Source organism: Nyctereutes procyonoides, unplaced genomic scaffold (genome assembly GCF_905146905.1).
Source record: "Nyctereutes procyonoides isolate TBG_1078 unplaced genomic scaffold, NYPRO_anot_genome, whole genome shotgun sequence".
NCBI lineage: Eukaryota > Metazoa > Chordata > Mammalia > Carnivora > Canidae > Nyctereutes > Nyctereutes procyonoides.
The window spans coordinates 52,821,726-52,843,659 of NW_026575042.1; the positions used below are offsets into that span (position 1 = coordinate 52,821,726).

The 21,934-nt window shown below is 64.2% G+C and overlaps 1 protein-coding gene and 2 long non-coding RNA genes across 4 annotated transcripts; all 3 read right to left on the reverse strand.

Moving 5' to 3' along the window:
- Positions 1 to 1,577: 1,577 nt before the first annotated feature.
- On the reverse strand, positions 1,578 to 3,171 carry LOC129506875 (uncharacterized). The gene is made up of 2 exons (XR_008663894.1): positions 2,568 to 3,171; positions 1,578 to 2,290 (listed from the first exon to the last, which is right to left on the reverse strand). It is a non-coding gene; the product is annotated as an uncharacterized LOC129506875 (long non-coding RNA).
- A 1,094-nt stretch (positions 3,172 to 4,265) lies between these two features.
- LOC129506983 (translation initiation factor IF-2-like) lies at positions 4,266 to 8,744 on the reverse strand. The gene is made up of 4 exons (XM_055321056.1): positions 8,650 to 8,744; positions 7,993 to 8,144; positions 4,870 to 5,610; positions 4,266 to 4,773 (listed from the first exon to the last, which is right to left on the reverse strand). The coding sequence occupies exons 1-4, from the start codon at positions 8,742 to 8,744 to the stop codon at positions 4,598 to 4,600; spliced, it is 1,164 nt and encodes a 387-aa protein (XP_055177031.1). The 3' UTR covers positions 4,266 to 4,597.
- Positions 8,745 to 14,097: 5,353 nt separating this feature from the next.
- LOC129507130 (uncharacterized) lies at positions 14,098 to 18,892 on the reverse strand. Of its 2 annotated transcripts, none has more exons than XR_008663929.1 (4): positions 18,175 to 18,892; positions 17,771 to 17,882; positions 17,450 to 17,585; positions 14,098 to 14,375 (listed from the first exon to the last, which is right to left on the reverse strand). It is a non-coding gene; the product is annotated as an uncharacterized LOC129507130 (long non-coding RNA). The 2 variants fall into 2 exon arrangements; XR_008663928.1 differs by having other exon boundaries at positions 18,029 to 18,892.
- Positions 18,893 to 21,934: the final 3,042 nt, after the last annotated feature.

Consider the following 21,934-nt stretch of genomic DNA (forward strand, 5'->3'; position numbering starts at 1 on the left):
CCACCATGTCCTCCCTCCAGCTCCGACCTGACCCGTAGGGGGGCTGCTACCCTCTGCTCAGAATCACCTCCCTGGGGGGTCTGGGGGGCCTGGGGGTTAGGGCCTGCCTTTGGGTGGGGTCATGACCCCAGGGCCTGGGATGGAGCCTCGTGTGCCCTGCTCAGCGGCGACCCTGCTGCTCCCTCTGCCTGTGCTCTCTCTCTGCCAAATAAATAATCTAGGGGCGCTCGGGGGGCTCAGGGCCCAGGGCATGACCCCAGGGTCCCGGGATCGAGTCCCACATCGGGGTCCCTGCATGGAGCCTGTTTCTCGCTCTGCCTGGGTCTCTGCCTCTCTCTGTCTCTCATGAATAAATAATACATAAATAAAATATTTAAAAAAAGAAACAAGAATCCCCTCCCACAATTCCCTGGTTATTGATGGACGGGGAAGCCTGGGTGAGCGCACCCCAGCCACCGGGTAAGAGATGCAAACACAGACAAGTTGAAAACGGCTCAAAAATGGGTCCTCAGAGCCTGGGGGGACGTTGGCTTCCCCGGGGTGGTGGGCATCCCCTGGGGGGACATGGGCTTCCTTCCGCGTGGACGCCCCACAACTCCCCCAGTTCCGTCCCCTGTAGGACGGCGCCTAACGGCCCAGGTCGCGGAGCCACTGAGGCTGGAGAGCACCGGGAGCTTCCCCGCGCCCAGAAGCCCCCACAGGAGCTACCCAGGCCCTAGGGGACAGGAATGTTCTGGAAATTTCACTGTTCTGTTGCCTTTAATTCCGACAACTGCCCGGTGAGGCCGGTGCTGCCGCCGCCCCTGGTTTACACCTAAAGAAACAGGGACTTAAAGAGCTGAAGTCACCTGCCTGGGGTCACGTAGCTGCATGTGCCTGACCCCAGGTTCCTCGGAGCAGCCGCCGGGGCCTGTTCCCTGGGTCTCGGTGCAGGCGCAGGTCAGTCGAGATTCCAGGTGCACAGCTGCTCCCTCCTCCTCCCAGAGGCGCGGCCCGGGCTGCCCCCAACCTCCTCCCAGCGGGATCACGCTGGATCCTCAGAGTCGCTGAGGATCCGCAGTGGCTCTAACTTCGACAGAACCCAGTAGGTGCTTCAACCCCACCTTTGTTCTGTGAAATAACCGACGCCCGATAGTCTCGACCCTCACAATGTGACGGAAGGGGAAGAGGCCCACCCCGAAGACGCACGGGGTCCTGAGCGCATTCAAGGTGACTCGCGCCTGAGTCGGCGGCCGCGGCGAGCCCCCTGCGGGTCAGCACCCAGCAGGGCGCAGACGGAGATGGGAGGGCCCCGGGGCAGGGGGAGCCTGCGACGGAGACTACACCCCGGGAGGCCACGACCCCCACTGGGGGCTCCCAACCAGGTCAGGTGGAGGGAGACTGCTGCGTCGTAGCATGATGAGACGGGCCGTCCAGACCGGCTGCCAGTTAGGGCCAGAAAGGGCGCCCCGAAGAGGTGACCGCCGTCAAGGATGACGAGTGAGCGGTTCTGCAGACGGAGGCCCCTGGGAAGGCCGCTCCGGGCAGAGGACACACGACAGGACACGGAAAATACGAGCCACGCATAAAAACGCTGATCCACTGTACAACATCGAAATGTTAAATGCTCGTAAAAAATTACATCCTGCAGAAAAACAAACAGGCAAACCCCAGACCAGGAGAAGGTAGTCTCGGAACATAAATCTGACAAAGGGCTTATCTGCACCATATATAAAGAACCCCGGCCACTCAATAATAAAAAACTCAAACACCCCAATTGTTTTGAACGGCCGCCGACTGCCCAGACACTTCAGGAAGGACGCACCAAGGACCACAGAGACCCGCGTGAGAGCCCCACAGCAGCAGGCACGGGGAGACGCAAATGCAAACTACAAGGAGGTCGTCCCTCGCCTCCGGAAGGGTCGGAAAGCTGGCGCCCTGTGGGCGTGGGCGTGGGCGTGGGTGTGGGTGTGGGTGTGGGTGTGAGCCGCCCTCGCCTGCCACGCAGCCGGGCCGAGCCCAAGAGCCCAAGCTGCCCGCGCCCCGCAGCCCATCCGCTCCCGCGGGTTCCCTGGAGAGAAACCAAAACGCAGGTTTCCAGAGTCTCCTCCGTGAAGGGCTCCCGCAGCTCTTTCCACTCTGGGCCCGAATTGCAGCAACCCGGAGGGTCCTCACGGGCGCCTGGGGCTCCGCCGTCTCACGCCTGCCTTCGGCTCAGGTCACCATCCGGGTCCTGGGATCCAGCCCCACCTGGGGCGCCCTGCTCCGCGGGGTCTGCTGCTCCCCCTGCTTGTGCTCACGGGCTCGCTCTCTGTGTCAAACAAATAAATAAAATCCTTTAAAAACCAGCAAGAGGGATCCCCGGGTGGCGCAGCGGTTTAGCGCCTGCCTTTGGCCCAGGGCGTGATCCTGGAGTCCCGGGATCGAGTCCCGCGTCGGGCTCCCTGCATGGAGCCTGCTTCTCCCTCTGCCTGTGTCTCTGCCTCTCTCTCTATCATAAATCAATAAAATAAAATCTTAAAAAAAATAAATACAAAAAATAAATAAAAAATGAAAACCAGCAAGATCCCAGAGGAGAGAGGCCGCACCATGTTCCCACAATGGAGCACTTCTGCTTGACAAAAGCGGTGACCTCTGGAGACACACAGCCACGTGGAAGGCTCCGGAAACAGCGTCACGGAAAAGACCGACGCGAGCAGAGCGTCCTGCACGACTGCGTTTATACGGAATTCTGGAACAGTCAGAACTGCCCAGTGTCCGCAGAAGTCGCATCGCCGCCGCCGAGGGAGGCGGCAATTCATCAGGCAGGACCCGAGCCAACGTTCGGGCACAGACTCGCTCGGGGCCTTGTGCCCTGGCCAGTACCGCCCAGCTGAGGCCTCAGCGTGTCGCTGCTCCCAGGTGATAAGAAGAACCAGAGGCTCCACCCTAAAGGCCTGCACGTCCTTCACTCGGCGCCCGAGGTGACCCGGGGCACAGGACCGCCGCCCGGGGAGGCCCGGAGCAGCTGGCGTAGCACAGGGGCCCCACAGGGTAAACCGTGTTTCTCTTATTTTCCTTGAGCAAAACCAACACAGCATTGTTTGCTTTGCCTCCCACTGAGGTTACTGGCCCCTGGCCGCTGGGCAGAGTCTGCGCTGGGGGCCGCGGGGCACGCAGGTCACCGGCCGGTCATCCCCACTGCCCCCCCAGTCATCCCCACCACAACCCTAGTCATCCCCACTGCCCCCCCCCCGGTCATCCCCACTGCCCCCCCCGGGTCATCCCCACCACCTCCCCAATCATCCCCACTGCCCCTAGTCATCCCCAGTACCCCTCTAGTCATCCCCAGCACCCCCAGTCATCCCCACCACCTCCCCAGTCATCCCCACTGCCCCCCCCCCGTCATCCCCACGGCCCGGCTCTCCCTTCCTCCCCGCCCGGCTCTCCCTCCCCATCTGCAGGGATCCAGTGAGGGAAGCTCCATGTCCCAGGCGCCCAGCTCCGTTCTCTCGGCTCCGTGCTCCCTAAGCGTCCAGCCCCTCAGGCTTCAGCTCCTACAGAGATGCGCACCAGCCAGCGGGCGGTCGGGGACCCCGGGTCCCGCGGTTCGACAGTAACCGAAGCCCAGGGATGGCTAAGGAGTGCGCGTTGGGCTTGGACCCTCGTCCTGCCGCCCCTTAACCTGCTGCGTGATGGTGGGAACGTGACTCAGTGCTCGGGCCCCAGGCCCTTACTCACGGGCGAGTGGAGTCGGTTCCTGCCCCGGGGGTCACAGCGACCCAATGAGATCGTCTGTCAGAGTCAGCACATTCAAATAAATAAATAAATAAATAATAAATAAATAAATAAATAAATAAATAAATAATAAAAACACTAAAACCAGGGGCTAAAGAGCAACTTCTCTGGCCGGGCCTGCGGCACACTCGGGGATGAAGGACCGTCCCCTCCTGCGCTGTCCTGGGGGCAGCAGTCGCCCGCTGCGCTCACCACGCACACTAAGGGCAGATGATGCGACGACGGACAAGCTGGGATTTCAAGCTGTAGGTATTTGACGACCTTCCGCGGCCCTCGGTGCCTCGGTTGGCCCGCGCAGCCCGATGCACACGCGCTTCATCCCAAACCATCAGGAAACTTGGAGCAGCGGGGAGCTCGTGAAGCCTGAAGGGCCGGGCCGGGGGGCACCGGAGCCCCGACAGGGAGGGGGCGCCTGGCTCTCACCTGCACTCCGGACCTGCCCAAGCCCCCAGCGTCGCCCCCGCTCCGCCCCTTCCCCTCCCGCGGCCTGCACCCACCGACCCCGCCCGGCCCGCCCTCCTGGTGCCCGTGACGTGACGCTGCTCCTCTGGGTGACTGTGCGCTCCTGGGGTGCAGACCCCGGGCCTTCTTCCCCCCGAGGCGCCCTCTGTGCCCGGGCCCTGCTCATCACACAGCGGTGCAGAGGACGGTTGTTTTGAGCAGAACCCTCAGCCTCTACTTCAGGGGTCCTTAGGCTTCCAGGATAGGCCGCAGGTGGAACGTCTGGGCCCCGCACCCCGGAACCCATAGACGGGACCCTCTGATCCCAGTGCGATGGTCCTTGAGGGGCTCCTAGGTCAGGGAGGTCACGCGGGGGGAGCCCCAGGAGGGATTAGCACCCTTATGGGAACTCTCCCTTGGCTGGGGACACGGCAAGGACAGCGGCCTTCCAAGCCTGCGCCCCCCGTCTATGGGCACCCGGGCCCGGCTTCCCAGCCCTGTCGCGGGAGATGAAGGTCCGTGGGTTCAGCCGCCGCGTCCGTGGGTCCGTGGTATTTCGTTCTGGCAGCCCAACCCCTAGGAAAAGGGGAAAAGCAGCTTTTGACATCAGCTTTGTCACATCTAGTCAGTGAAAAACAGAAGCAAACCCAGGCGGGCCCGACGGGACATTACCAGGCACCTTGCGCCTTCCGCGGCGACAGCGAGGCCGGGGCGAGACGGAGCCACGCCCTGCTGGAAAGAGGACCTGGTCCCTGGGGCGAGAAACGGGCCAGGAGAGGAGCAGCAGATCCCAGACGCGGTGACTGGACTCACGGGGGTGACGCGGGTGGAGCAAATGGGGAAACAGAGGCAAGACCAGGCGGGGTGGGCGCAGAAGGGGACAGGTCGGGAGGGGCCAGATGGGAGCAGGGACGGGGCGGCGGGGGCGGGAGGGGGCGCCGGGCCTAGAGAGGGGCCGGCCTGGTGCCGCGGCTGGTGGGGGTCCGGTGACACGACGGGCAGGCCCCCCCTCGGCGGATCCGGATGGGCAGGGAGCTGGGCCGCCCGAGGCCTGGCTGGAGGCTGTCGCCGCCCGCCCGAGCCCCCGCCTCAGGCCCCGCCCTTGCAGGGAGAGGGGGGACAGCTGGGCGAGCAGTGTGGCCTCCCAAGTGGCCGTGGGAAGGGGCTGGCTTGTCTGCTCCCCCGCCTGCTCTTCCGCCTGCTGTGAAATCCGCCTCAGCTGGACGTGCCCAGGAGACCCGTCCCCATCTGTTCCGGGCACGGTTGGCAGGAAGGCCTCCGATCCAAGAGGTCGCTTGGCCGTCCGCGCGACAGAGGCCGCCTCGGTGGGGGCAGGGACGGAGCCGCTGCAAAGGCTCGCTCGGCCTGGGAACAGCTGCCCCGCCGGCCCAGGAGGCTCCCGGCCGCTCCCACCTCACCCGGCCGGGCCGCCTGCAGTGACGTCATTGGCCCCGTCGGAAGGACATCTGTTCTGGACGACAGGCCCGGGGTGCGGCCGGGGCGAAGCCCACCGCAGTTCAGGGCTCGGGTGACCCGAGGCCAAGAGCCTGCAAAGGACCCGTCCAGACGTGTCCTAACTCGACCAGGAAGCGTCCTCAGCCAAGACCCCGGGCGGGCGGTTGGGCGGGCCTCCAGCTGGGCCCCGTGTGCCGGTCCGGTGCCCCCCCCCCCCCCCGCCTCTGCAGCAGCCCTGAGCCCTGGGCGGGGGCCGGGGGGGCACCGCTGAGCCAACAGCTGTGCACAGTCAGCAGCTCCCTCCCAAAGCAGGCCTGACACCAAAGTTCCCCTCCCGGGGATTCTGTGGGGTGATGCCCCCACCCCGTGAGGTCGGAGGGAAACAGGGACGAGGGGGAGACGCAGGATGCGACTGAGGCAGCTTCCCTCCGGGCAACAGGCGTGTGCCTGCTTGTAGCACGTGTGTCCCCGAGGCCTCCTCCTCCCCAGGCCGGGCCGTAGCCACCCAGCACAGACGCGGTGCCTCAAGGTGACGGGACGTCCTGTGCGGCAGCTGCGGAGCTGAAATGGGGCTCACTGGGCTGTCCTGGAAGCTCCGGGACACAGTCCATTCGCTTGCCTTCCCCGGCTTCTGGAGGCGCCCGCGCTCCTGGGCCTGTGGTCCCTTCCTGCGTCCCCGGAGCCGCTGGGCCCGGGCACGTCTTTGTCACGCCACGTCACCCGGACGCCGACCCCCTTGCCTCTTTCTTCCCCAGCAAGCGGCCCCCTGGAAAAGCCGAGGCCGGTTCCCCTTCTCGCTGTCAGCTGACGAAGACCCTTAATCCCACCTGCCACCTGCGGACAGCCCCCCGCAGGCCCACGGGGTGCAGGACTAGGCTGTGAGGGTCCTTGAGGGACCGTTCCCACCTTCCACAGGTGCCGTCCCGTGTCTTCCTGGAACGAAGGGCTCAGGGGTTTATGCATTTAATCAGGGTTGGCCCCGTGCGCTCTTTAAAGCCAGAGGCGAGACCCTGGCTGTCCCTGAGCTGCCCCTATGACCCCACATCCTGCTGGCACAGCAGCCGACTTTGCCAAGGACAACCAAACCCTCCAAAATCAGGGAAATCAGGGGACAGATGACCCAGGATGGCCACTGCCTCCCAGGCAGACAGATTGAGCCCCGATCCCAAGCACCAAGCAGCTGGCCGTGGCACCTAGGCCTTTCCGAGCCTCCGGGTCCCCATCGGCACCTGGTGCCGAGGCCTTGCAGAGTAGGCTCCCTGCTGCCTCGTTTCCATACTTTCATCCGGCAAAGGGCCCAGGAAGGAGACACCAAAGCCACCAGAATGGTTTTTCTCCAGAGCTCCCGATGCATTAGGATGTCCCGAAGCCCCTTTCTCACCTGCTGTAAGTGGTTCGCGTGTGTGGGGGTGGCCGGGAGGGTTTGCACTTCCTCGTCTCTCTCTCCCGCAGAGCTGTGAACACATCACGAGGGGCAGCAAGGCCCCGGGGAAGTGCTTTGCAATTCTTCCGTACCCCGGAGCAGGCCTTTGCTGAGCTGAGCTGAGCTGAGCTGAGCGGCCTCCTCTCCCACCCCCTCCCTTGGTTGCAAAGACCCTCAGAGGACCCAGGGCCACCCCACGCGTGATGGCTCCTCTCTGCGTCCCCGTGCCTCCCAGGTTGGCTCGAGCTTCAGCCCCTGGTGGGATCACCCACGGGACACGGGCTGCTTCTCCCTGCATCCCCGCCCCCAGCTCCTGCACCGGGAGCTCCACCCGGGCGGGAGCGGAGGGGCCCGGAGGGGCCGGGAGGGGCCGGTGCACGATGTGCGGGTGCGGGCGGCCGCCCCTGGTCGCGGGGCTCGGCGCGTGCCTCCGCCCGCCCTTTCCCACACCCTGCGCCTCCGCGACCGGGGCTCCCCCCTCGTCAGAGCTCCCAGGCTCAGCAGGCAGGCTGCCATAATTCTCAAGAATAAAGAAAACATTTTAGGGTTTGACAAGCCCAACATTTGCATGTCTGTTTTCAGAGAAATACCCATCTGGGGGGATTAAGCCTTTTTTTTTCCCCTCCCTCCCTTTCCAATCCCAAGTATGAAAACATTCTTGACATAGTTGCCTGAAAAAGGATTTCTAAAGAGAAAAATACCTCCCATACCCTGTGATTTCAGTGACTTGGTGTGAAAAGCACCCGAAAGAAAGGGAATGAGGTGGAGAACAGAAAAGAAAAAAAGAAAATCTCTTTAGGCAAACAGCTTGTTAAGCTTCCAGCAGGCGATGCATTGGGCTTCCTCTCCGGGTCTCAGGAGTCACGCGTGTTGGCGCGGACTCATCCCCAGACGCTGGCCTCCCCGAGGAGCAGGGCCTGTGCTCCCGTGGGCCCAGGGCCGGGCGGGCGGCCGGGCGGGCGGCCGGGCGGGGGCAGGAATCAGGCCTGCAGCCCGGCTACTGAGCAGCCCCGAGCCGAGCCGCAGGGAGCCCTTCGGGGGATGTGCCTCCCTCTGGGGGCAGCGGCCTCTGCAAACAGAGTGCATTGGACGGGGAGGGGGAGGGGCTCCCAGACAAAGGGCAAGCAGGGTGGCTCATCCCAAATCTTTAAAGATTTTTAGCGGAAGGCGGTTTCCACGAAAGCCAGCTCCTCTCCGTCGGGTCGGGAACTGGCGAACTCCTCAGCAGCAGGGCCCTCGACACCCTGACCTTGGCTCCCCACGCCCCGAGGGAGGCGGACTTGTGCCCGAGAAAGTGATCGGCACAAGTGGACTGGGCGGCTGGTGGGCGCGGGCAGATGTAGCAAAAGGCAATTTTTAGGTTTTGAAGGTGAAGGAAGCGTGACATTGGCCAAGCTAAGGACCATCCACCCGTCGGTTCTCTCAACCATCGAGCATCTGCGGCGGGCGCAGCCCTGGTGACGCCCGGGAAGGAGGTGGATCTGGAAGGAAGGAAAACTCAGAGAGGCTCCCGTGGGCTGAGTGACGGGGGCCGGGCTCCCCGGACAGAGCCCCGAGGCAGGCGCCAGACACACGCTGGACGCTCGGGGACCGGCGGTGGCCTGAGCTCCAAAGCGCACAGGCCGGGGTGGCCCATCCTGCGTGCCCGTCGGGAGAGCAGTTTCTCCATGGAGCCGAAGAAGAGGAGCAGCAGGGAAGGCCCCTCTCCTCCAAGGGGTCAGGGCGCGAGGGGAGAGCTCGACCTGGCTCATCGGGACATGGGCCGGAGCCCAGGCACTCAGGGCAGGACTCGGGGCAAGGCCAGGCGGGGCCAGGGCATGGAGACCATGGGGCAGGGGGGCTGGAGAGCAGAGGGCTGGGCCGCGGGGGCCTGAGGGCGAAGAGAGAAAGGGTGGGGGTGAGGCTGGACACTCCGCTTTGGGGGGAACCTTCCCTCCAGTCCCCAGGAAGCCTAGACTCTGCAGGAGGCTGCCTGAGATGAGAGGAGAACGGAAAGCAGCGGGAGCCACCCACGTGTGACTTGTCCCAGAAGTTCAGCCCAAATCCCCCTCCCCACCACCTCGTGCTGTCCCGGCGACGACGGTTGGACTTCACGGCCGCTTCTCAGGAGCCCAGCACGTCCGTCACACAAGATGATGCACGCGGCCTCCCCACCTTGGATTCCCCCCACTTGCGCGTTCCTCCGCAGGACGGAAGCAGAGGTTGGAGAAGTTTGCGACCAGCTTAGAGGACAAGGGCCCAGACAGACTCCAGGTGCAGTGGAGCCGGGCCCGGGTGGGGTGGCTGCCCCTGGAAGGCGAGTGCGGCCACCCCGAGGCCATGGGGCAGCGGGTGAGACCCCGGCTCCAGCGCCCGGTTGTGCTCGGTGCCGAGCTGGTTAGTCACTCCCTGGGCTCAAGTCGTTAACTCTGGGAGGAAGCCACGCTAGCTGCCCCCCTCGTCCCCCGGAGCTTGCTGCCCTTGCAAAACCGATGAGTAATCAGACATTCCTGGAGCCTGGCTAAGCCCACTGCCAAGAAAGGTGTCTTGCAGCCCATGTGCTGCTGCTGGGGCAGCCACGCCACAGGCCCTGAGTCACCCTGGATCCAGCGGAGAACAAGGCCGGACTTGCCCGAGTTCAACGTGGCCCCGCAGAGGCCGGCTCCTGGGAGGAGGTCACGGGTCACCACGTCTGCCCGCCCTTCCCTGCCCCGGCCCGGGCCGCCCCGCGTGGGTGATGGGGACACGCAGGGGTCCAGGGACAGGCCGGGAAGGACGGGACCAGCCAGAGCCAGGCGTGCCCCTGACGGACGGGGGAGCTGAGGCCAAGGAGGAGGCCGCGGTGCTCGTCTCAAGTCGAGTCGCGGGACTGTCACCCCTCGGTTCCGGGTCCCCAGCAGCTCCCACTGCACCAGGTTCCTCCAGTGTAACATTGAGGCCTCGATGTTCAGGAAACGCGCGAGCGGAAAAATAACGAAACCCGCTCCGGGCCCGTCAGCGGGCAGGTGGCTTAAAAAATGAAACATAGGGGGTCCCTGGGTGGCTCAGCGGTTTGGTGCCGCCTTTGGCCCAGGTGGTGACCCCCGGGTCCTGGGATCGAGTCCCCCGTCGGGCTCCCTGCATGGAGCCTGCTTCTCCCTCTGCCTGTGTCTCTGCCTCTCTCTCTCTCTCTATCATGACTAAATAAATAAAATCTTAAAAAAAAAATGAAACGTAGTTTACACAACACGACATGCGAATTAGCCTGTCAGACCGACGCAGCTGTCCGGGCCCCGACGCGGTCTCATCGCCAAGAGAACAAGACGCAGGAACCGACCGTTTACGTGCAACCGCCTCGGAAGAAGGGAAACTCGCACACTCACCCGCCGTGTGTGCGGGGCGCACGCTCGCCTTTGCACAGACTGCGGGGAGCGGAGAAGAGCCTGCACGAGGCCCTGCTTGTGGCCTGCGTCCTTGAACGCTGGCCCCGGGTGATGTGATTAAAACCTAGAAGTCGTGGTCTGCGCAAGGCTGGAAGTCAGCCTCCCTGATGAGCTACAGCGTGTGGTGGCTTCTCTGGACACATGAGCATTTAAGCTGAATAAACGGCGGATTGATGATGGGAGGATGAGAGAATTAAAAAAAAGTAAATGTTGTCTGAGCTCCAGGGTAATAATTAACTAGATGGAATCACGTTTTGGAAAAGCCAAGGAGCATAACTCACAGAACTTTAGAGCCAGGGGGGAGTCTCGGGCTGTGACGCGCCGCCGCTCCTGAGGACCTGGGCTCCCAACCTCGGTCAACTTAAGATCTCTGAAACCTTCTAAAAAAAAAAAAATAGGGACGCCTGGTGGCTCAGCGGTTGAGTGTCTGCCTTCGGCTCAGGGAGTGATCCTGGAGACCCGGGATCGAGTCCCCCGTCGGGCTCCCTGCATGGAGCCTGCTTCTCCCTCTGCCTGGGTCTCTGCCTCTCTCTCTGGGTCTCTCAGGAATAAATAAATAAAATCTAAAAAAAAAAAAAAATCTCCGAAACCTGCTTCCTCATCTGCAAAATGGGAACAGCAATATCCCCCTGCTGGGATTTTCGTGCGGCTCCCCCGCGATGGAGGCTGATGTGCCGGTTGGGTGTGGAAGGCCTGTGCGCCCTGAGCCCGCCTCCCCCACGGGCCTGGCCCCTCGGGCTCAGAGCCTCAGCGTCTGTCGGTCTGTCCCTTGGGAGGCCCCTGCTGCCCCTGCTGCCCTTTCCCCAGAGGCCACAGAGGGACAGCCCCGGGAGGACGGGTGCTCGCAGGCAGAGACCTTGAGGGCAGCCACACCTTGAGCTGAATCAGCCTCCACCACAGATTCACCCACGATTCACCCACGATTCACCCCCGGCCTCTCCCGGGACTAAGCGGCATCGGGGGGACGGCCAAGCCCTCAAGAAAAGTCTCCTTGCAGGTGGCTACGTGCAGACCCCTGCAGCTGGGGGTGCAGGCCGGGGGAGCGGGGCGTCTCGGGGTGCAGAACCCACCCCTGGCTGAGGCCGGAGGCTGCAGAGAGGCCGGTGGGAAGGAAGCAGGCAGCTCGCAGAGTCCCCCACAGGTAAAGGGGCCATCCTGCACCTGGGTCCAGAGCCAAGGGCTCCCCCATGTTCCTGTCACGTCCCTCTACCTCCATGCAGACGGGTCTCGGAGGGGGGACGCCCCACTGAGGGTCCAAACACTTGTCTGAATGCAGGAGGAAGGCAGGGCCTGCGGAGACCCACCCTGCACGGAAGCGCGCTCGGCTAGGGCCACCGGGCCTGTCCTATTTACGGCTACTAATCATGCATAAGGGCCACCGGAGGCCCGGTCTCTGCTTGGCTGCACCCTAACCCCGAAAGCTTCCACCCACGTGTAGCTTGCATGGCCCCTGCAGCTGCACCCTCGCTCCTGCACCCCCCTCCAGTTCTCCTCTCAGCACCCCCGACCCCCAGGCACAGGCGGGGCCTGCCCTTCATGTGCACCAGGCGTCCCTGCAAGGACAGAGCTCTCCCCTTGGGGTCCCCCCTCCTTGCACGAACGTGCTCACTCGGTCATTCATTCATCAAATACCCACCAGACCAGACGCCGGTGGGCCTGCCGGACGCCCCACCGGTGTCGCTGCACGGGACTCCTCGTCGAAAATCACGCAGATCATGGGGTGTCTTCCACGGCCGGCCGGAGAGGAAGGCCGTTGGGAAAAAATCCTAAAATGCGATGATTTCTAAGCAACCGGGAGAGCAGCAGAAAGCTGGAGTTTGTATGAATGCGTGATTATTTATTAACTATATTCCTCTGTCTTTGATTTTTTTTCCCTCAGTCACCAGAATGGAATCAATAAATGGCAACATTTTCCCAACTGATGATTTTATTTATCTATTTTTTAAATTTTATTTATTTTTTTTCATCTGATGATTTTATTTTTATTTTCTTTAAATTTTTTTGATTTTTATTTATGATAGTCATCCGATGATTTTAGATGAGATTACAGAGACAGGGAGTTTTAATTTCACATGCATTAGTTTCTGGGTCTCGGGTCCTTTTTTTTTTTTTTTTTTTTCCTCAAAGCAGATAAATGAGGTTCTAAACTTAGGATAATAAGGCTTAACAGTGAGGCGCTTTTTAAAAAGTGAATCATTTCTCAGTTCTCCTTTGCTAATCTCTCTTGGTAACATTAATTATGAGTTTGTGCGGCGTGCCCCAAGGCGAGCTCGGCTTTCCCAGGACAATTAAAGTTACTTAATTATTAAAAACTGTGTGTGCTGCTGCCCAGAGAGAAAGAGGCAGCCGGGCCCGGCTCCCACCGCCCCCCACAGGAGTGACCGGACACTCTGTGGGAACTCGGCTCCTTTCCCTCGCCATTGTAATTCTTTCAATATAATCTATGAAAATCCCCTCGCCGCCCCTCCCACCCGGGCGGGCGGGAATGATTTAGAGGCGGCTCTCCCCGGGCTGAGAGCAGCCTGCCGCTCCGCCCGCCTCGGGGCTGGGCTCCAGCTACTGCCGGGGGCCGGGGGCCGGGGGGCCGGGGGGCCGGGGGGTGGGGGGTGGGGGGCTGGGGTCGGGGGATCGGCAGGCGGGGGGCTGGGGGGCCGGGGGCCGGGGCTGGGGGGCCGGGGATCAGCAGGTGGGGGGCTGGGGGACCAGGGGACGGGGGGGGGGGGCGCTGGGGGACCAGGGGACCAGGGGACCAGGGGACCAGGGGTCAGGGGTTGGGGGTCCAGGGGTCAGGGACTGGGGGCTGGGGGTGGTGTCCAGAGCGAGGCCCTTCTGGCCCACTGGCACTGGAGGATGCGGAGCCCTTGGTTCTGGGCCACCTCCTCTTGGCCCCACCCCAAGCCTTCTGCTCCCAGCAGCAGGACGTCACCCACACCCTGAAAATGGGGAGGCGGGAGGACGAGGGGTGCCACAGCCAGGCTGCGAAGGCAGCAGACAACCCCAGGGGCAGATGCTGGTCTGTAACAGCCCTGCTTCCGGGAGGTTCTTTGGTTGTGCTCCTGGTTCTGCCCTTAAGACCCCAGAGAGACCTCGGGCAAGTCACTCCTGTAATTCTGAGTCTTGGCTCCACGGTCGAGGCGTCCTGCAGGCTCTGGGGGCCTCCAGGCCCTGATTCTCTGGGGAGTCTGACATTTAACCTAGAAACGAAAACTCAGATTTTCCCATTCCACTTTCTATTCTCATTCATTCATTCGTTCCTTCATTCATTCAGCTCCCCCACCCACCCCCACCCCCGGCGGAGTCCTGGGCGCTGTTCTACCCCAGGGGTGGAGCTGAGAGGCAGCGTTCTCGAATCCCAGGCATCGTCCTGTACCACAGACGCCAGGAAGGGGGAGGCTGGTTCTGGGGCCCCCCAGACGCCACACCCGGTCCCGACCCGGCCTTCGGCCTGCTGGCTGCTGCGATCTTTGCTTTCCCCGCTTCTGAGCAGTTTGGCTCCTTCCTCCCCACCCCAGCCCCCTCCCCGGGCCCCAGATCTCCAAGGAAGCCCAGCCCGTTAGCAACACGCTGCCCACAAGAGAACGTGAGCCACGCAGATCATTTTACATTTGCCGGTGGCCACACGGTCAAAAGGTTTTCGGGAAAGTGAAATTTATTTTAATGATGTCTCTCATTTAACCGGTATGTTAAAAAAATCACCGTTTCAGCTTGTAATAAACATGCACTGATGAATCAGATATTTGATATTTTAAAAATGGAATCTTCAGGACGCCTGGGGGGCTCCGTGGTCGAGCATCTGCCCTCGGCTCAGGCTATGACCCCGGGGTCCCGGGATCGAGTCCCGCGTCGGGCTCCCTGCGTGGAGCCTGCTCCTCCCTCTGCCTGGGTCTCCGCCTCTCTCTCTGTATCATGAATAAATAAATAAAATATTTTTCAAAATAATGGAATCTTCAAAATCCGGTGAGCATTTCACATTTACAGCACATCCCAGTACATCCCAGCCTGGCTGGGCCATGCTTCAAGGGCCCCCGGCCGCCCGCAGCCTGTGGTCACTACACTGGGCGGCCTAGGAGCAAGGCCCCTCGCGTCCCTGACTCTCCATCACCCCTCGGTACTCAACGCAGTCCAGGGAGGGACCTGTGGGACCAGCACGCGGCTCGCAGGCGAGATCCGGAGCGACGTGCCCCAGCAGGCAGGGGATGGAATAACCGAGAAGGAAAAGCAGCATCACTAAGTGCAGAGGCGGAGACGGGACCGTACGTGGAACTGCGCCCCTGCGGGGAGCTGCCTGCCGCTCACCTCCGTCCAAGGGGCCGCAGGAACCGCCACCTTCCCACAGAGACCTGCGTGGACCCAGGGCAGGGCCGGAGCGGGGCGCCCACTGCACGGATGGCCCACGCTATTAAAATTTTGAAATACGTGGAATGAGGACTGTTGGGATACCGGGCACCCCCCCGGGTCCACGAGGCCTGCCCGGCGCAGCACTGTGCCCGTTCCTCCCGGCCGGGCATGGGCGGGAGCGAGCGCAGGTCTCCGATGGTTCTGCGGCTCCACAATAGGAAGAGGGAGGCTTGGCCGAGGCCCAGGGCAGGAAGACGCGATATCGAGTGACTTTGAAGGGCCCTTTTGTTTCCGGAAAGGCAGCGGTTTCCCCTCGGCATCCCTGCCCCCGCTGGAGCCCGCTGTCCCTGGGATCCCTCCACCACCTGCTACGAGAGCATCATCGCTCCCCCGGAAGAGCCTCTGCCTGAGAGGTGGGGAGGGGAGGCAGGCGCTGGCTGGGAAGGAGCGTCACCCTCTCTTCCCAAAGGATGTCATTCATTCCCAGATGTCATTTCCAGAGGCATGATGCCACCCTGCCAGCTGCCCTGGTAAATCCTGGCATCTCCAGCCTGCGTACGACACAGAGCAGTGGGGCGGAGAGAGCGGAGCGTGAGCGTGGCTGCACGTGCGCGTGCCCACCTGTGCACCTCTGGGGCCTCGCTCTGGCGTCCACTCACTCATTCATCCCTTTAGCAAATGCTGGCTGGGCATCTGCTGCCCCTGTGCTGGGCCCTAGGACCCGGGGGGGCCGGGCGAGGCCAATGAGATCTCACCCTCCGGAAGCTTACGGAAGCTTACGGCCCGGCAGCACCAACAGGCATTCAGTTAAAAGGAATTTGGGGCCGGGGGAGGGCTCCATGGTGGAGCGTCAGCCTCCGGCCCAGGGCGTGACCCCGGGGTCCCGGGATCAAGTCCCCCGTCGGGCTCCCTGCATAGAGCCTGCTTCTCCCTCCGCCTGCGTCTCTGCCTCTCTCTCTACATCCCGCGGCCCTTAGGACGGAGCCGGCAGGGCAGCCGTCCTCCCCGGGCAGCTAGAGGGCCCCAGGAAGGCCCCGGCAGCCAGTCTTGGGCACATGGAGTAGGATCATTACCGTCCTTTTCCGGAGCACTTCTCGGGGTTTAGAAATGAAAGTCACAGGCCTGGGGGCGGGATGGGGCCTGGGAGGGGAGGCCCAGCGGCATTTCTCCCCCATCGAGCCCTGAGCCCTGGGGAGCCCGTTCCTGGCCGTGCTCCCCGCGGCCCACGGAAGCTTCTCAAGGCCACGTGGCCGCACACACCACGCGCCCGGCCCCGGGGAAGGGCTCCTTCTCCTCCATGACGTGGAACCGGGGGCCCGGGATGCCCGGCCCGGCGTCCCCCCGCGTTCGGGAGCCCAGACGTGTGGGTCCTCTGGGCTTAACGAGCGGAAGCCGGCTGCCAAGTGCAAGCGAGGGAAGTGCCGCCTGGCCTCCCTGGCCCCAGGGGACCACCCCTCCGAGCGTGGGACCCACAGAGTCAACACCGGCCGGGCGGCCAGCTACTGAGTCATACGTCTGGGCTCGGAGCCTGGCGGCGTGTGTACTTTTAAAGCCTCCCAGGTGACCGGCTGTCACCTCAGCAACCAGGCGGAGGCCCAGCTGCCCTCGGGTCCCCCCAGCGCGGGTCCCCCAGGCTGTGACGGGGACAGGCCCGGAGGGAGGAGACCCGCCGGACGCGGCTGTGGGGCACACGCTGCAGGGCACACTCCGCCCGCGAGCCTGGGAGGGAAGGTGTGCGAGGACGTGCCGCGGCATCTCTCGGCCTCGGTTTACCCCGTCGCCTCCCGTACGGGCAGCGTCGTCCTACGAGTGTCCCCCGAGGGGGCGGCGGGGGCAGAAGGGAATCAGCCGAGCGGCCCAGTTCTGCTCTAGCCGCCCGGGAAAGCGAGCGCAGCTGTGGGCAAGGCCAGGTGCGGCGGTGGAGGGGGGGCAGCTGCCCAGCCCCTGCCTCCCCCTCTCTCCGTGCAGCCCCCGCCCCCCGCAAGCCCCCCCCATCTGCAGGGCCAGCGTATTTGCTTTCTCTCCAGTTACCCACACCCCTCAACGGGGTCACTCTGCCCCACGCCGGGGGCTTCTTGAGTTTCTAGGCAAACACCGGGACCCTGGGGCCCTGCAACCTTATCCCTCCCGTCATTAAACACCGAGAATCCCGGGGGAGCCCAAAGCTGTGTGAGAGCCCCCCCAGCTTCCCGGCGCCGGCTGGGCCCCCGACTTGGCCCCGGCTCCCCCAGCTCCGCAGGCGCTCAGCCCGAGGGAGCTGCCACAGATCTGCCATCAAAGCCAGGGCCCCACCGACGGCCCCACTGACCCAGGGAGTTCCCGGGTGCAGCCCCGTCCAGGCGACCCCCCAGGTCCCGTCCTGTCCCCGTCCCCCCAGGACTTCTCCTGCGCCGGCAGGGTGTCAGCTAAGCCCAGGCCGGGAACTAACAGGGTTTTATGAAGACTCAGCAGGTGTGGGAAGCCACCCACGCGGCGCGGAACCACAACTGCCGGAAAGGATCCCGCCTCTGATTCTCCAAGCCTGGCCCGCCCGCGCCTCAAGACCTGGAGGCCAGGGCCAGCTCCTCGGGGCAGCGTTCCCGGATCCCTGCAGTGGAAGCGCCCGCTCCCTCCTCTCCCCGCGCACAGCACCCACCGCATCCTGCTGCCCCGGAGCCTCAGGGACCACTCGGGTGACCCAGACCCAAGCTGCCGCCGCGGGGCAGAGCTTCACCCTCCTCATCCTCGGCTTCTTCAAGGACCACATGCCCTTCAGGACTTTCTTCTCCTGCCTACATGGGGATGTGGGGATGCCGGTCACACGTGGGCCCTGCACGCTCCCCCCTCCCGTGCACCCCCCTGTGCATCCCCCCATGCATCCTCCTATGCATCCCCCCCCACATCCCCCATCCCCCCACACCCCCCAGGCACCCTCCTCCGCATCCCCCCTCCCTGCACGCCCCCCACTCCGCCCCACCCTCTCACGGGTCCTCCGTGCAGCCGTGCTTGCTGGTGGGGGCCTCTCTGCAGATTCTCCCGGCCTCACCCGGTGACTTCTCCAGGCCCCCTCACCGCCCGCCAGGCGCACTCTGTTGGGGAGAAAAGCCCAAGGAGCGGGACCACGTGGGCTTCATCTGTCTCCTAGTCCTGGAGGCTCAGGGCCCCGGTGGCTGGGCCACCCCCCGGAGGGGCCTGGGGGTACCCGGACCTCCACCCACCGGGCCGCGGAGCTCACCCTGCGCTCTCCCATCCGGGATCTGCAGGCGCCTCAGAGCACCCTGACCAAGCTGCCCACGCCGGAATCATCGTCCTCGGCATTTTACCAAAATGCCAGAACCCGAGGCTCAGAGCAGAGAGAGACGCGCTTTCCCCACGGCGCACCTGGCGGGGGCGGATGCCCTGGCCTGGACGGGTCCAGATTCCCCGGGTTGCCGTGAGGTCACTGTGCCCTCCGCTGGTTTCCACTCGGAGGAATCGGGCCCAGGCTGCGTCCACCCCCAAATGCTCTGCTCCCCACGGCTCTGCAAAGTAAAACATGAGACTGCCCGGGGCGGGGGCGGAAATGGGGCCCCGGAAACCAGCAGAGCACCCAGAGGCGAGGCAGCTGGAGCCGGGGGAGCCCCCGCAGGCCAGGGGGTGCGACGGTGGGTGCTGGGAGCCCAGGAAGCCTGAGGGCGGGGGCTGCCTCCCCTGCGGTGCTTGTGTGGCTCCGGGACAGGTGTGGTGGCCGCAGGGGCCCCGCAGGGTGGGGCGCTCCCGGCCGCAGCTTCCTGTTCTGGCTGACGCAGGGCTGACACGGCCCCCGCTCGCCCCACGGACGTGCCTGTCACGGACCGAAACCCTCCAATGCCCCGTCCCTAGCCCCGGTGGGGGCGGGGCTGGTCACACCCAGAGTCCCAGCAAGCGCGGCCCCGGGCCCTCGGGTCCCCCCAGCCAGCAGGAGGGGCAGCTCGCTCTGTGGTGCTAGAGGGGAAACCAAGGCACGAGCCCTCCCGAGCATCACGTTGTCAAGGGGAAGAGTCTGCATCTGAACCCAGCCGGGCCCCGAGGACGCTCCACCCCACCCAGGGCCTAAGGGCCGCGGTCGTCTCGCTCAGGACCGGGCGGCCCACGCACCCACGGAGAGCTGAAGGGGACCAGTGACTGGGACGGTTCTAGCTCCTTCCTTTGCCCACAGGGAACGAGCACGAAGGCCGAGGGTAGTGGTGCAGAAAGCCATTTGCCCAGACGTCCTTGCCGGAGACAAACAGATAAACCTTTTTGCAAGTTTGGTTACACATTAACTCGGCACCCGAGGGCGCTGCCCCTACGAGCAGACAAAGTCCTTGCCCTTGGCCTGAACGGGCCTGAACGGGCCAGAGGAGCCCCGCAGCATCCGGCCACGCTCCTGGAGCCCATGCGGGCACCGCACAGCCGCACGGTGTCGCCCGCGGCCCCCTTGCCCCGGCCACCGTGACCAGCCCACCCCAGAGGCATTGCCGGCGGCTCCGGGTGGGAGCCCCCCCTTCCGCCCGGATCGGAGCCTCTGCTGGCTTTCCTCGGTCACCCGCGGGCCGGCTGAGGGCCTCCTGGACCGGAGCCTGGACGCGGTCGCGGGGAGCAGGGCGAGGACGTCCTGCACAGGCCTCAGCGAGGTGCCCACGTGCCTTGCAATGCGGCCGTGCACCCAGGCGGCGCGGGTGGAGGCCGCCGCAGGTCCCCGCTAAGGGGTTGGTCCCGAGCCGCGGGGTGCGGGGTGGCAACGGGCTCGCCCACTGCGGCGGGTGAGGAGGAAAGGGAGCAACAGGCCAACAGACCCGAAGAGGACGGCTCCCCCCCGGCGGTGGACGGCGCGGGCGGGACGCTGACCTCGGGCTGATGCCCCAGCACGGCCCTGGGCGCCCCAGTGAACCCCACGGGGCCCGGGCGCCTCTGCTCCCTGCCTGGCGCAGCGTGGGCCGTCGTGACTCCCACTGGGGTCGTCGCTGCTCGACCTCAGGACCGACGGCCGCCTCAGCCCCCTCAGGCCTCCCGCCCCCCAAGCCCCTTCTCTCCCTTCCCGGGCTGCGCCTGCACGACCCCCGCGGCCCCGCCGAGCCTCCCCTCCGCTGCCCAGCCCTGCGTGAGCGCTGCCGCCCTTGCCGCCCCGACTGCGAGCGCGGCCGTTGAAAGCACGTCCCGGTACACTCAGCTCTGCAAACCAGACGTTAGAAGACCGCAGCCCGGCCCCCAGCAGCGGGATCGGGGGGACCGCAGCCCGGCCCCCCGCAGCGGCCCAGCCCGTGATCCCCCGACCAGTGAGTGGCGCGGGCCCAAGCAGCCGCATGACCACAGAGCACGCGGCCCCCGCTGAGCTCGGGGTTGGGGCAGCGCCCCCACTCCTGAGGACCTGAGCACACTGACTCCCCCAGATCTCAGCTGCTCACCGCCTGAGGACCGCACATCCGTGCGTTCTACGTGTCGCGTAAAGTGAGTTGAAGAAGGAAACGTCATTAAGGAAGCATAACGGGGCGCTTGGGGCTCAGCGGTTCAGCGTCTGCCTCTGGCCCAGGGTGTGACCCCGGGGTCCCGGGATCGAGTCCCCCATCGGGCTCCCTGCTGCTCCCTCGGCCTGGGTCTCTGCCTCTCTCTGTCTCTCATGGATAAATACATAAAACCTTTAAAAGATTAGGGAGGAGGAAGGATAGAAAGCATTGTGCCCATTTTCCAGCTAGGGAAGCCGAGGCTGGGAGGGACTACGTGACTTCCCCAGGCCTGGTCCGGCGTCGCACCCCGTCCCCCAGTGCCTGAGTGCACGGGGCTTCCGAGGGGGAGCACGGCCCTCCCCCAGGGAGACGACGGGCCGACGGCGAGCACAGGGACCGCCGCACAAAGTCCCCTGGGGAAGAGCCAGGAGTCCAGAGGCGGCGAACACGTGCCGGCCAGATTCCACCCGGAAAAACGTGCTACATCTTTGTTTTCTTCCCGCAGCCCAATTAGACTGCAGATGGGGGTCTTCTTCCATCAACCCAATCCCTTTAAAAGAAAGGGGGGAAAAAAAACCCAGTGGCTTTAGGATTTTTCTTTTAAGCCCTGAACCTCTTCAGCGGCAAGTGCTGCCCTTCCGACCTGTTGATGTAATTGCCATAATTGAAGATTCCAGGCCCCCATGTGGGTGGACAGGGCCCCATTCATCCATCGGGTCAGCGAAGTGTAAACCTGCTGAGTCCTTCAGATGCCCCGGCCCTCGGCCCCCCTCCCAGCCCCCGCCAGCCCTGCAGGCGGGGCTCCCCGCGACGCCAGGGCGGCCAGGCCCAGGCTGCTCGCCCGCTGGCTCCGGGGACGGTGCCTAATTAAGGGGTCTGCTCCGGCCTCGGGGGGGCCGACTTAAGGCCTCCTGCCAGTAACAAGAGCCACACGCGTTGGGGGGGGCAGCGAGGGGCCAGCGCCCTGCTGCCTGGTGCCCCGTTAGCACCCGCAGGCCCACGTCGCGGTTCCGCAGGGATGGCCCGCTCGGCTCCGGGCTCCCGGGCGCTCTGGTTCCAAGAGACGAGGAGCCAAAGAGCAGGAGCCCCTCGCCCCGGACTCGGGTGTCGCGTTGCACGTCACGGCCCAGACTTCCCCGGAGTCCGCGCCGCAGCCCCAGGGGAGCACAGGGGCCGCGGGGAGGATGTCCCAGGGCTGGCCACGCGGCGCGGAGAGGACCTAGCGGGCTGGGGCCAAGCTGGGGCCCAGATGCCCTTTGACCCTAGGACAAAGGCCACCTCACACGCCACATCCCGGGCTGCAGGTGGATCCCGGGAGTCCTGTGCTGCGGCCCTCGTGCCCCTGTCTGAGCCCTCCTGCCCCCCACCCCCCTCCTCTCCCTGTGCACGCCTGAATACGCCGCCCTGCACCCCTGCCCTCCGTCCGCAGCGGGGCAACCGTGCACAGCACCCAGCACTCAACTGGTTCCCAGCAAATACTCACCAAACCTAATAAAAGTCGATGTTTGCTCCGGCTCCAAATCACAGCACACGGTTTTCATCGCAGCTTGGCTGAGAAGCCCCCCCCCCACCACCGCCCCCCGAGGTAAAGCAGAAATGCTGACAATCGCGTGGAGCAAATGTCAGAGATCCTGGCCCATTAATAAGATGGTGAATGAGCGGGAAGGGTTCAGGGTGTGTGACTCCAATTCCCGGCA

Excerpts from the sequence above, each read along its gene's own strand:
- LOC129506983 (XM_055321056.1), bottom strand. The coding sequence starts at position 8,744 with ATGGAGAAACTGCTCTCCCGACGGGCACGCAGGATGGGCCACCCCGGC. Across the intron at positions 8,145-8,649 it reads CCGGTCCCCGAGCGTCCAGC|AGGCCGCTGCCCCCAGAGGG; the intron begins GTGTGTCTGGCG and ends CTCTGTTTGCAG. Across the intron at positions 5,611-7,992 it reads CTGGGCCCACGGGAGCACAG|GTGGGAGCGGCCGGGAGCCT; the intron begins GCCCTGCTCCTC and ends CGGCCGGGTGAG.